Source organism: Athene noctua, chromosome 2, assembly GCF_965140245.1.
Source record: "Athene noctua chromosome 2, bAthNoc1.hap1.1, whole genome shotgun sequence".
NCBI classification, from domain to species: Eukaryota; Metazoa; Chordata; class Aves; order Strigiformes; family Strigidae; genus Athene; species Athene noctua.
Genome location: NC_134038.1, coordinates 22338933 through 22353129, shown reverse-complemented (window position 1 = coordinate 22353129; position 14197 = coordinate 22338933). Strand labels below are relative to the sequence as shown.

Genomic DNA, 14197 nt, shown 5'->3' with positions numbered 1-14197 from the left:
GCAGTCAGAATTTGACCTGAGCTTCTCTCCTTGTTCACATAAGTGGGAAGGAGTACAAGCCATTTCCTCAAGTGATTTTGAATCTGAACATTGCAGCTTCAATGGACTTCATCTGGGCACTTCTGCTGACCGTGTAATTTCTTGCATTTCATTTGGACCGTGACTAGCCAGATTGAAGGGTACAATAACATCAAGATACTGCTTTAACTGAAATAACAAGGAAATTCTGCATTAAGGTTCTTCTACTTAATTGGCTTCTGCCTATAGGCATAAAAGTGGAAAAATTCAGTAATAAATCAGGTCTTTCCATTTGTTATGTTTTTCTGCATTCAGTAAAAACAGTAAGCAGAAAGTGTTCTGCTGTTTGCTATTTCTGACATTTCTGAGCTTCTGGGAAATAGCTGTGAATTTGGTGACTTCTTCATCAGTTGCCTAAACTGGCTGACTAGAGCTATTTTCACATAAATTACTTTATAACAAAGAAGAACAAGTTACTGCAATTTATTTTGCCACCTATGAGAACTCAAAAAGAACTATAAACTTGAAGACCACCAACTAACACAGGCTTGAAAAACTGGTCCCTGTGTGCTTATTCTAGTAAAAGTTTCAGAAGCACTTAAGATAGTCATATGGGGCAAAGATACTCACTGACCAGCTATGATCTGAAAGAAGTAGAACTGCATGCCAGGGTTTATTGAATCAGGCATAGCCTTGCATCAATTAGACTACTTTCAGTCTGGACCTAAGCTGTCCTGCATGAGACAGCTAAAAAGTTTGCATTTTTAGTTACACTCCTGTGCTCAGAATCAGTTTGAGAATGTGTATACCCAGAGCTGTGGACATGCCCTTCCTCTCACTAAGAGCAGACCTAACCCATGACTGATGGTAGGAGGTATCAACTTTATAAGTCTAAGCAAGCTTCTTGTAATCTAAGCAAATACATATTTTTGTATGCACTTTTTTAAAAAGGGAGAAACCTTTCTAAAAATTGACTTTTTAGTAAGATTCTGCTCTCCAGTTCTGATCTGCGCTAGAAAGTCTTATTTCCTTAGCTGTAACACCAGAGTTAAATAGGCAAATGGATATGATCTTTAGACTTTAGTACAGTTAGAATGAAAGCATTTTTAAGTGGGATGCAATGTAAATCACATACTGCTAAATCACATTTTATTAGCCTTGCTTCCTCACAGGCATTACTGGCTGAAAGAATGGGTGACAGGGCCACGTTAGTTTTCCCCAGTAAGTTCACATGAGATAGTCCTAAGAAGGAGAGGGAGCTGTGCTGCCTGCCACCAGCGCTCTACAGCCTTGCCTTCTCATTACACAGTAGCAGGAAGAGGATTCTCTGTCTTCCCACTCAAGGCAACAAGACTGTCAAGCACACAGAGATATCAGACCTCCCCTTCTGTGGAAGCAGACGGTTCCTCTACCTATTCTATCAAGATTCAATATCATGTTTTGCACAGGGGTGAAGAAACAGCCCACTGAGATGAACAAGAACAGTCCTCACAGAGAGGTGCTGTCTTTGACTCCCTCAGGTAGAGAACTGGTGAACCATTGCTTTTGACAAACAGGCTGGTAAGACCCAGAAAAAGATCAGAATAAGAGCATGAATTAACCTGTCCCTCCCCAACACAGTCACAATATGGAAATCTTGGGTTTCCTGTTGAATATTCTGTAGCACTGTAACTGTTACTGGTGTTCATGAAAAACATGCTACTACAATCTGGAGATTTCCTCCCATCAGCGGTGTTGCTGGAGATCAGAGTAGACATAGATGGTGAACTCTGGCATGGAAAGGAAAAGGAAAGACAGTCACTCGTGTTTTCCATAAAGTTTGCTTATTCTGGTATAAGAACTAGTATCCTTTTACAGTCTGTATGACTGATTTTAGCCTTTAAGGACTGAAGAAAACAGAATTATGCCTACTGTCTTCAGCAAACTATATCAGGCCTTCAGTGTCTAGCTCTAATATTATTTTTCACCTTGTGTAGCCAAATGAGGGACAAAGAAGAAGTGGGCTGACTTATATTTCTGACTAGGAAAATCATCATCCCACAGAATTTGAGAAGCAATGCTTCAATTCTGGTGTCACACTGTCACCCAGAAAATAGATTATGCTCATTGAAGTCCAGTCTCTCCCTTTCTGAGGTCAGAGATAGAATAGGAAGGGCTATCAATCTTCCTTTGACATGGGCAGGGATGAATATGCACCCCCACACTGTAATTCATGGTAAGTGCTTGGAAAGGAACATGAAAAATTTCACAATTGTAAATAGCAGGAATATAGCATCAAGAGATGGAGAAATAATGTTGAAAAGATGAATAAACTACATCAGAGTGAATATTTCAAATGCTTGAGAGCCTCTGGAGTTTACACAGTTTTCACATTAAAGTGATTTTAACTTGTCCAGGTTGAATATCTTTCAGCAAAATATTTGGGGTTTATTTATGTCATTCATACAGTACTTTGAGAATTTGTTTGTTTGTTTGTTTTGTACTACCACTTTTAACCAAAGAATGGAAAATAGCTTTTACTGAAACCAACCACAACGAATTTCTAATTGCCAGAATTTATACAGGTCAGTCTCATTAAAAACGAGATTGTTGTAAATATCTTTATGATACACTAGATAGCTTTTAAAATTTCTTAATCAATCCTAGATTTCTGTTTCCTTAACAGTATACTGATATGCAAATAGAAATTAATTATGGAGAGATGTTATATGTTCTGTGCACAAAGGCAAACATTGATGATTCTGACTGCATCAACCCAGGAAGCTGTAAGATCCAATTTGCACCACAATAAGCATAAATTATACCAATTTTTCCTTTAACACATTGAAGAAGCATACATATATGAAGTCATTTATCACACTGGCACTGCAGACTACTTATAACACATGCCTAACAATACTTTACAGTATTTACTATTAGCATAGAATTTTTTGCTTGAATAGTGTATGATAAAACACCACCTCCTATCTTAGCTGTTTTATGTTCACAGCCATCTTTAATCTGGGTCTATTAACTGTTGTAACAGCTTCTTTTAGTTAGTGTTGATACCACACCTGTGAATATACAACCAACCATACACTGACGGACCACATTGCCAGCAGCACTGTCATCTAGTGGAGGAGTCTAATATAGCACAGTGCCAAAAGATGTGCTAGTAAAAAATATTCTGGTAGATTCTTCTATAAATTTAAATTACAGAAAAGTCTTACTAGGAGTCATATTCAATACATAATCCACGTAAACATATCCATCTATATTAGCACAATGATATCGTTCTGGTTTTGATTGCACTTTCTTCAAGCTCTCATACTCTGCATTTTGATATTAATAATCTACACCCCCTGTGTAAGAATCTAAAGTCAACAAATAAGGAAAGTGGGGTCTGTATGCAATTCATGTTAGGTCAGATGAACACAAACTGAGATGTAAAAAGATAAAAAGGACAGATACTCCATAATCCTTTAGGCCCTCCAAATCACAGGCTTCTGTACTGCTCCTTCCACCCATATAATGTCTCCTCACAGTGCTGTGGCTCCACAGGCTGCTCTGGATGACCTTACTGATGAAGAGGTAAAACATCCTGAATCCCTACAACCTTCAGGCTGCTTCTAGCCTGCCCAACAGATGGTCAAGAGGGTCAGGCTCCCTTGGCTGACCAGAACTATTTATGAACCCTGCAGTGCATGACCTGGGAAACCCTTCCCTGAAGGGAATCGAGGCTTTCAGACACTGTCATCATCACCATGATTTCTAAGTGCCCAGTGAACAGGAGTCCTGGCAGGGTCAGTAAAAACATGGTGTGATCTCTGCTGTAGAATTTCTCATCTAAATAACTGGTAAAGGCTTGCAGACTATAACACAAGGAAGGGGAATAGCAGAGATATATTGTCTCAGACTGGTCACACCATTTTCAATGTAATAATGCTGTCCTGGCCATCACTTTGACCTTGGAGGTACAGTACGAAGGACAAAAAGTCTGCTATGGGGAGAAGGGAAATTCTTGATCCTAGCTGCTGTTCTGCACACTGCTTATCTCCCCTTGGGCCCCACAACACACACACACACACACAGTTTAGACATCCCATTCCAAGAAAATCATCCATGTCCTGAGGGTTATGGCACCCATGACAAGTAGGACACTGATGCCATGTTTGGTTTTCCATGACCCTTCCTCCAATGCCATTGCCCAAGCATAAAAGAATGAGGAGTTTTACCTTCTCTTCGTGCATCACTTATCACCCTTGCTGCAGATTTACTCATTACATGGACTACAAAAAGGGGGCAGTTTACAGCATTTGCTATGGTAATTGCTCTTTGTGTAGCTTCTGCTTCCACTTCTTCAGGACGACACAGCTCATGCCCCTCAGGGCCAGTTATTCCCATTGCCAGCATCTTCTTTGCACCCTGAACACCACACAAAAACATATAAGAGTGAGTTCAAGTGAAAACATGGTGTTGTGAACATGCTGTCAGCCAAACGGATCCTAAACCAGCCACTGCAGCTATTTTGAGAAAAAAAAAAAAAAAAACAAAAAAAACCCAAGGCAGTTCAGATTTTTTTTTCTAGGTAAGTTATTGTTGTGTTCTTTGAAATCCAATATATCTCTCAATAAACACAGGTCTCAGACTGCAGAGAACGCCAGTAACTGGCAAAAGAGACAAAAGTACTAACCCCTCCTTGAAAAAAAAAAAAAAAGGACCTCACTAAGCACAACGATACACATCCAGAGCCTCTGAATGAGGCCCTAAGGTTTTAAAAGGTGTAAGATTTTGTTCCTACTATATTCCAGGAACTTAGGCTTTGTTGATTTGAGATCACTTAGCAATAAATTAATTTCTGTTATGGGACCTGGGGCAGAGTCAAAGCACTATTGACTAGAATAGTTGAAGAGACTCAAAGACATCAGTGTAGTTATACTCCCAGTGCCTCTACACAGCACTGAGACAGCAGTGCAAGTGTGCAGTGAGCCTGACTACGCATAGAGGGACATTGAGACTTCTGTGCCCAGTCAGTGAAGCTTTCTCCATACTTCTGGATTCATTCCTATTAGTTGAGCTGACTATATTTGGAGAGACCTAGGGTTAGGCATCACACACCTGACATCTAAATACTTGGCTGAGTGTTTCCCCTTTGACTTGGTCAATGGAGAGGCTCTGACAGCTGCTTTCTTTGTCAGTCAAGTATACTTATTACATTGCACGGATATATATTATGCTGCAAGTATGACTCTCATTATAACAGGATCATTTGCCTCCTGTCTACCTTGAATCCAGGTCTCCATGTTACAATTTCTTAGCCCACCACGAGCATCCTTTAGGATCTTGAGCAAGATGTTTGTCTTCAGATCCCTGGAAGTAAAATAGGGTAGAAAAGCCTTTTCCTATGATACAATGACGGTACTAATACATCTATCAAAGTGCTTAGGTAACAAGATCATTTATATTCCTGACTTTAATGGACAGAATATCAAAAGCCTACCTGTGCAATTAGCTCCCCATTCTCTGCATGGACTTGAGCAACTGCTCCAAGTTCCTTACAGCAGGAAAAGGCTGCGTATAACTCCTCATCATTGACCATGTATAGATCTTTATAGGCCATAAACATCTTGAAGGAGTTGACGCCTTTGTTTTGAACAAGACTTTTCATTTCTTCCTTCACCTAAAAGACAGTCAGCAATTTTAAAAACCCAGCAATATTATATTTTACCTGTTAACAATTTTGTACAAAGAAATTGTTTAAGTGTGAAGGGTGAGCCTTTACTCATCCATCAAACACATGTTCAGTTGAAACAACCCAAGTCACATATTTACTGACTTCTACTATTTTTCATATATCAAATTGATTCTCAAAGTACATAAATCAGTACCATTGCAGTGCTGATACTGGAGGGACAAGCTAATTGCAGGAAGGGAAGGCTTTTTACAAAAGATAGCAAAGCAGAATTTTATTCCAAGTAAATTTTATGATGTTGAAAACACAGTCCAATATTACAATCAATGTATCAAACTTACACAGTATGGAGATATGTGGAAAATTGATTTTCAAAACTGGATCATAATAGGCTTCATCTTCTGGCAAATAACAGAGTGATAGAAAAGATCTTATCTCCTAGAGATTTGTCCTGACTCTAAACACACAGACTTTTGAAATATTTTGTCATCAAACAAAATATCTCTAAGACTCTAGATGCAAAGCTGCTTTTTTTCTTGTACGCACTCCTTGATAGGATTCCCTATGTCTGCTAGGGTATGTGAAGCCCAACAAAACATGAAAGAAAGATGCAGATTTTAGCCCAATGGTTTCTTGTACAGCTGGTTAGCAAGAACTATCCAGTGCCTAACTTTGGTCCTCCCTTCCCAGGAAAATGATGGTGACAGTAATTGATGTGTATCTATGATGCTATTACAATTTCCATGGGATGAATTAGTTTCAAAAAGTAAAACACTATTACTCATTTTCTCTCTAATAACCTGATTGGATCTGCCCAGGGAAGGTGAGATATTGATATAAAACTCAAGGAAATTTTCTGGATTTATCCAAAGAAGGGATGGGAACATACCTCCAGTGGGAATTATCAAACAAATCAATACCTGACATAAGGCCCTGCTCTAGCACAAATATAGAGGCATGTAATTTATTTTCTTCTTCGCTGACTACTATGACTAAAGGAAGGCATTGTAAAGAATGAATGTTTTTAATCAATACTTTAAATCCTGAGGAGATGATAGCTAATTAGAAGGGCATGAAATATCAGTTGTCTTTACCCAGGTCTTTTACAGCTCAAAACATCAGACCTTTCTATTTCTTTCAGTCTTGCCCTTTAAAAACAGTTAACTTCTTAGCATATACCAGAACATTTCATTGATTTACACCTCCCTAGTTTGATTGGATTTTTCAGTACAATTCCACCGTTCTCTACTAAGGCTGTTTCAAATGCACATTCCTCAAGCTTCACTGGATAATTTATTTTATGTCTTTGCTTTGAGCTAGAAGTTGTGGTCAGTCTATTTAGTGCCTAGTGCACAGAATACCAAAGATGGGGTGTTTGCAGAGTGAAGGCTTCAGTTTATATATTTTAATAGTTAAAAATTAGAGGAAATACTCATATTTTAAAATGGAATTTACTTAAGATATCTATATATTGATGCATGTTCACTGAGGATCCAAAGCAGTCTTGTAAAACATGGGTCAGGTTCAGATAGATGTCAAGCACCTGAAAAGTTAATTTATTCAGTACAGCTTTCAGCAAACATTCACATAACAAGGACGATTCTTCCATATGTAAATTCCAAAAAGGTTTTTTAGATAATCTCCCATTCAAGTAATTACTGGCTCCAGTCCTGCTTTACTTTAAGGAGATATTACTGCAGTCACCTAGGAACAGAATCCTTCCTTTACAAATAAAGTCAAATGTACCATATTTTTCATGTATACCCTTATTAAAAAAAAAAACCAACAGACCACACCAAGACTCAACAGGAGCATAGACTATCAAGTTGTGCAAGTATCAAAAGGCAAAATTTATGCAAACATATCTTGCCCCCTCTGGCCTGCCTGGTCTTGATCTTGCAAAATGCTTCATTTTCCTTTAACTTTGTGCAGTATTATCTAAAGATACAAGCTCTTTGAAGACTTTGTTTTTTCATATACATGTACTTTTAATAGGGTCTGGACTGTTTCAAATGTACTTTTTCTACACAAAAATACTAACTATTACACAGCCAACAAACTGTATTTAGCACGTGAGGACCAATTCAAAGCAGATGTGGTACCAATTTATGGAACTGAAAATCATTTATTGTGTCTACCTTGCTGCTCCACCACGTAACTGCCACGTGCAGTGCATAATCACAGCAAACTTTGGGGTCTGCCCAGCTTTTCCATGTATCAAAGGCTTCAGTAAGAGAACAGCCTTTCTGAGGGATGGCGAAGTCAATGATCATAGTGGTTCCTCCTGCTATAGCAGCCTGAAAGGAATAAAGTTAGTATTTAGCAATCAGAGAGACTGCAAATTCCATCCCACTCTCTCCCATTCCTTGTGCAACAATTAATCTTGATACACTGGAAAGCCAAAAGCCACTGAAGAGTTTCTCTGAGTAAAGTCTGAATTTGCAAAATGATTGTGGAGATAGATTTCACCTCCTTTGAGAAGTATGTTCTCAAACATGTATTCAGGAGAATCATGGGGAAATTCTCAGACTGAGGAAGTGTTCACACATGTACAAAATCTTATCAGAGTTGGAAATGAGTCTGCAGCACTGAGTTTCCTTAAGTGGGTGGGATCACCAAGAAAGTATAGCACCAGAAGACCATAGTCAACTTGAGAAATGCTTCCTCAGAGTCTATGTAGTAGAAAAAAGAAGCCTGTGTCACAGGAAAGTATTAAGGGGAAAATATACTTTGGAAAAATAAAAGATTCAGCTTGAAAATACAGTATGAAAATCCCGAGACTCTTGTCTAACACCAAAAGGATTTTTAAAGTTTGTAAAAATATTTTTGTTACTGACAGGGTATCATTTAGTAAAACTGCATAGCCAGTTTTGAAATAGAGTGAGGTATTTACATACTCGATAAAAATGTTTACAAGTAAATAAATAAACAAACAAAAATCTTACTTTTATTATGTTATGAGGATCAGATATTGCTTTTTAGCCAATAAATTTCACTCTGCTTTATGGACAATTGGATTATTATTTTTTCTTTTGAATATTTGTTAGTCACTCCCAGAAACCAGATCCTTGACTAACAGAAATTGATCCAATATAGAAATTCCTTTGCTCTAATCATTGCAATCTTGCAAATTAGCCAGAGAAATACTCTCTATTGCTCTGAACAACATCCCCTTGCACAACAGGTACAACCAATTCAGATCAGAATATACACAGTTCAAATTCATGCTATATTACTCTTCCTGTTTCTACATCAATCAGTCTCTCCCTTCACTTAGCAATCAGAAGCATAATTGTAAATATGTCAGTATATTTTGCAAAAAAAGAAGTTTGAAGAGTGATGTAATCATTTGTGAATCTGTGATGAACTTAGCAAAATATTTTCTCCAAGAGAAGTTTTCAAACTGTCAGATTTTTTCAACAAGACAGATTGACTTCTTATTTATTAAACAGGATTTAGAATTAAAGAATATTTATAGGCTTCAAGAAAAAATAGTCATGGGTTCCACAACTCCATTCAGTCTCTTTTCCTCTAACATGTTTTTTCCCCTCTTTGTAAAAAGAGGTATTCTGTGCCCTTATTTATCCAACTGAATGGGTAAATATTAGCTAATAATTGCAGCATATTTTGCAATAGTTGGAACACAACTCTGTCTCCGTGATTCTCTTGCCAAAATATTTGTTAGATGATGACCTTCAGTAAGTAGCTCTGAACACTTTCCACGCTTCAGTTTGGGTTAAGACCGAGAGTCTCCTTTCAGGCACCAGAGTAACTATCTGAACATCCTGTTTTGTGCAAATCAGGTTCTGATTTGCAGCTTCCCTGTCCAGTGTTTCCAAAAGTTATTAAAAAAGACCTTAGAACCTCAAAAAACTATTACTTTTTCTTTTTTTTTTTGCAAGTTAGCACATAATTTATCTCCCTTTCTTTGGAATTTCACAGGATAGGCACCTACATCTGAGTTAGTCTGCATCTTTGTTCTCTTTAAAGTCAAGGGAGGCACTTGAAGAATGAGATCACTTACACTTAGGTCCTTTAAGAGAAAGCCAGAGTCATTGCTGTTTCTTTTACACGTTTTCTTCTGTCAAGCAAAATAATATTCTGGCTTCAAGTCACATTTGTTTGATTTCTCTTGCAATGCCAATTTTCTAAATACATTGTTGATAATTAGTTTACAAAAATGGTCTTCAGAGATAAATAAAGGATTGTTGCAGAAAATAACAAAACATTAATATATATATTTGTGTACTGGAAGTCGTGTAAACTAAGTATTCCAGAAATCAAATTCTGCATTTCATTCAGCCATCACTTTGTGATGTTTGTAGACAAGCAGAATAGACATGGTGGACTTGATTTTTCTCTCTCCATTTTTTGCCAAAACCAGTGTGAAGACCAAAAACTGTTTGTGGAAGCCATTTTATAACTACTTTTTTTTTTTTTTTTTTTTTTAATATTTCTCTTCTGTGGACATTTGAGAAAGACAGCATTGTTAGGCCTGTATAATAATAGATTCATTCATTTCTACCAGAATGGTAGTCCATAGCTATGGGAGAAACTGACTCTGGGGAAATAAATTTACATGATCAAATTTATAATCCCTTGCCAGCTATCAGTTTTGGAGGTGGAAGTTCAATGCTGTAGCTTTCTTTTTTACATCTTATGTTTAACTTGGAGAGACATGCTATGCTTAACATAGCCATTTTGGTATGGCAGAAAAGATCTGCTGTGATGGACACAATAATTTTGCGTCAAAGTTTTGCAGAATAATTACAGTCTATTGTAATAAACCACTATGATTTCTGTACTCATTGAGAAGAACAATTCTATTGCTTAAAACTATCCATTGTAAAATATTTCTATTCAGATAACAGCAGCAACACCAACAAATCTATCTTGAGTTGAATAAGTATAGTTATTGAAAGAAATATGACAGTAATTTAATGATAGCATACAGGTCATTTGTAGTCCTCCCTTCAGTACTCAACATTAAAAAAAGCCAAATCCTTGTTAGAGTATGGAAATGTACTATTATGCCACTCAATCTAACTTTCATGACATGATGGGGAAGGAAGAGAAGACATTTCCTGTTAAAGAATAGGGTCAATCTAAGCAAGATGGCAAACTTTAAAAGGTTCTTAATAGTTGTGTGGTTACTGCTCTTTGAAAAGTCCCTTGCCAATTTTAGGGAGCTCTGTGTATTTTTACAGTATGAAGGTGATGCATAATACTGTTAATACTAGTAATTGATACACTGCTAATGCAGTGAGAATGTAATAGAATCGGCTAAAAAGCTGAAAAAAACCACTCCAAGTGTGAAACTGGGAGATACTTTTAGAAAGTGTATTTGAACTGGCCTTTCACTAAGAGACACAGTAAGGTCCAAAGTGAATGAAGTAGAAAAGCTTGCATTCCCTCATGCTAACAGAGGAGAAAGATCAGATGACCTTAGAAGTGCTCCCAATGCACTGGGGAATTAAACTGTTGCTTTAGTTAACCTTTGCTCAGAAAAATACGTAGCTTGTTGCATGTACCAGTGCAAGTTGTAGTCTGCATGGCAACAGCCAGGGTAAATAATTCGGCTTAACACTTGCCACCTGCAGCCAGAAAAGTCTCTGAAGGGACCCAAATAACATACTCGTTGAAGATGGATCTCAGTACCGCAATTGCTTATTGAACTGTCCCAGACAAGGAACAGGAACCACTGCCTGCACTTGATTCACACTCTATTCTCTTTTAGAATATTGAACAACCAGCAGACATCCCTTTTGAGAAAGCCCAAGATGCACACACAGACACGCATATGTGCACCCACCTTGGTTCCTGTGTAGAAGTCATCTTTGGACCTGCTACCCATAAAAGGGAACTGCATGTGTGTATGAGTATCGATGCCCCCAGGGATCACCAACTTGTCGGTCGCATCCAGCACAATGAGACCAGTCCGTGGCTCAGGGTTTAGGTTTGGTCCCACTTGTCGCACCACTCCATCTTCCACATATACATCAGCCACCACAGAGCAGTCGTCATTCACGACTTTTCCCCCCTTGATCAAAAGTCTCTGCCGAGCCAGCTTTTGGTGTGGCATGGGAGCCTAGAAGGTGAAACTGAGGCCTCAGCTCAGAAAGTTGCTTTTGCTGGAGAGTATTTAAACTGCCCACTGCCCACCCTTCTCCCAGAGCAGCAGTTATCTCCAAATGGCCCTAAACACACACACTCATTGCTCTTTAAACAGACATCAGAGGAATTTCCCCTCCTGCCCCCGGCAGCTCCACCCACCACCCCCAGTGGAGCCCCAGTGCCCAGGCAGCCGAGCTGCAGCGCAGGCTGGTGGCAGAGTGCTGGCTTTGGGCCCTTTCTGCTCCAGACTCTGCCTGGAGAAAGCGGGGTCAGGCTTTCAGGAGGGTCTGGACGGGTTCTCATGGCACTTGCTCCAGGCTGCCCTGTACACCCTGGGGTTTGAAACATGCAGGGCTGTTTTAAAAATGTGGCTATTCATTGGCTTGTGATGCCCAAAGGTGGCCCAAGCTCTTTGCAGCAGTGTTTGAGGAAACCAAGGGTGACCTGAGCTCTCCACAGAAGCGACTGGGATGCCCAAGGGTGACCCCAGCTCCCTGCAGTAGTGCCCGAGGAGCCTGTGAGTCCTGCCTGTGCAGAGGGGCCAGGAGAGCGCAGGGCTACGGTGACCCAAATGTCACACCCATCTCAGCCAAGCCCCCCAAGGCTGCTATGGTGGGTCCACTCTGCTGCCACAGGACTGAGACACTGCTGGAGGACACCAGCCATCAGGAACTGCTCCTAAGCTGTTTCTCAGGAGATGATTTGGGACACACAACCCTCAGGACCCAAAAACATTGCTCCCTGCCCCTAATGCCACTACTTGGACAATAGACCGGCCTGAGGGGAGAAGCCCTACAGGGATTTCTGGAGGCTGCTCCTCACCCTGTCAGCAGGAGGCTCAGGTGCCAGGGTCACATGTCTGCTGTCGAAGGACCACATGAAAATCATCTTCCGGTAGCTGTTGTCTTCCGCCATCTGCACCACCACCCCCTCTGACACTGCTCTGTGTGCTCAGGCCAGCGCTCCCTCTGATGCCCCCACCCTACGCTCTATTGTTGCCCACACAACCACCAGTTGCCCTGGATGGCTCCGGGCTGTGCCTGACATCTGGTGCCTCTCCCACCTGAGGGACCCCTTCCCAATGGCCGAGGTGGCAGAACCTGCTCCAGGGCACTGAGATCCAGGGGGAAAGGGAGAGCCGGGGCTTCTGCCGTGGGTTTCGTACAGGGCTGGTGTGACCCTGGCTGGGAGAGGTAGCTTGTGAGTTTCAGAATATAGACCCAGAAAAAGAGGTGGGAAAGTAAAATTAAGCTAGAAAATGAGCTAAATGCTTGGAGCAGAAGAGGAAAGACCTGATTTACACTATCCCAGAGGCACCTGCTTCTCTCCTCCAATAGCCCAGGGTGTGCACACTCAGCAGAGGCGCTGCCCAAGCATGTCCCCGATTCTGCTGAGCACCAGCATCATCATCCCCTTGACCTCTTCCAGTCAGCGACGATGACTTCAGAAGCCATGAACTGTTGAGTTTCAGCAATATGATTATTCAGATGAAGAGCTATGGAACAAAGATGCAGGAGTAAAGTCAAACTAAGGTGCTCTAAAACAGGAGTTGTGAACATTAGTGAGGATGGAAGAGGTTCAGATGGGCACTGAAATGGGGTAACAGGGCTATACTTTGAATCTCTGCTGCTGCTGAGGCAGTGACCCATTTCTCACGCCATGCAGATGGGCACCTGAATAGCTGGACTGTTGGGGATCTGAGATGACTGCGTCTCAGGTGCAAAAGTTTCACTTTGCATAAATGAAGTAACCTTTGTTAAGTGTGGAGAGGGGGTGGCAGAAACAGAGGTTCATTTGATCATGGGCAGCCATGTGGGGTGCAGCAGTCAGGTTCATATATCTGCCCAAATGTGCATTTAATGATTTCACGTGGGACAAAATCAACAAATTATTCAGTATTTATTGGCAAAGAGACTTCATCCTGAATTTCCCAACTTGGTTCTGAAACTGCCAACCTAAAATAGTCACTTTCTTACTATTTCTCTCTGGCCAATGAATATTTATTTATTTCTATGAAATTAGTTTCTACATGACAGACCTAGATCTCCTCCAAGTATGCTCTCGGGCTAGTGGCAGTGGTAAACTGTTCCTGCTCAAATCCTTCCTCCAAATTGGGCAGAAGAAGATTTGAAGGCAGGCCTGCCACATCCCAGAAGATTATATTAAGCACCAGGGTATTCAGTTCCCTTTTATTTGGGTGTTGCACAGGAAAGAGTTGACATGACTTTGACACCTAAATGCATGAAGACTAGCACAGCTTAAAATCCTATTTACCTCTCTTTCTGAACAGCATCAGGCTTGAGCTCCATTTCCCTTCCTCTGTTTTTCTCCTGGCTAATCTAGACTTTGTGAATCCTATTCTCGAGTGCCTATAACTTCCTAACTGTAACTTCA

The 14197-nt window shown here is 40.2% G+C and overlaps 1 protein-coding gene across 1 annotated transcript in view; it reads right to left on the bottom strand.

The window, feature by feature from the left end:
• DPYS (dihydropyrimidinase) overlaps positions 1–11771 on the bottom strand; it is a 30769-nt gene extending 18998 nt beyond the window's left edge. The window contains exons 1-4 of the mRNA XM_074897620.1: positions 11502–11771; positions 7828–7986; positions 5498–5677; positions 4233–4422 (exon numbers count right to left, since the gene is read on the bottom strand). Of these exons, the coding sequence (XP_074753721.1) occupies positions 4233–4422; positions 5498–5677; positions 7828–7986; positions 11502–11771 (799 nt within the window). The remainder of the gene's footprint in view (positions 1–4232; positions 4423–5497; positions 5678–7827; positions 7987–11501) is intronic.
• Between the last annotated feature and the right edge of the window lie 2426 nt (positions 11772–14197).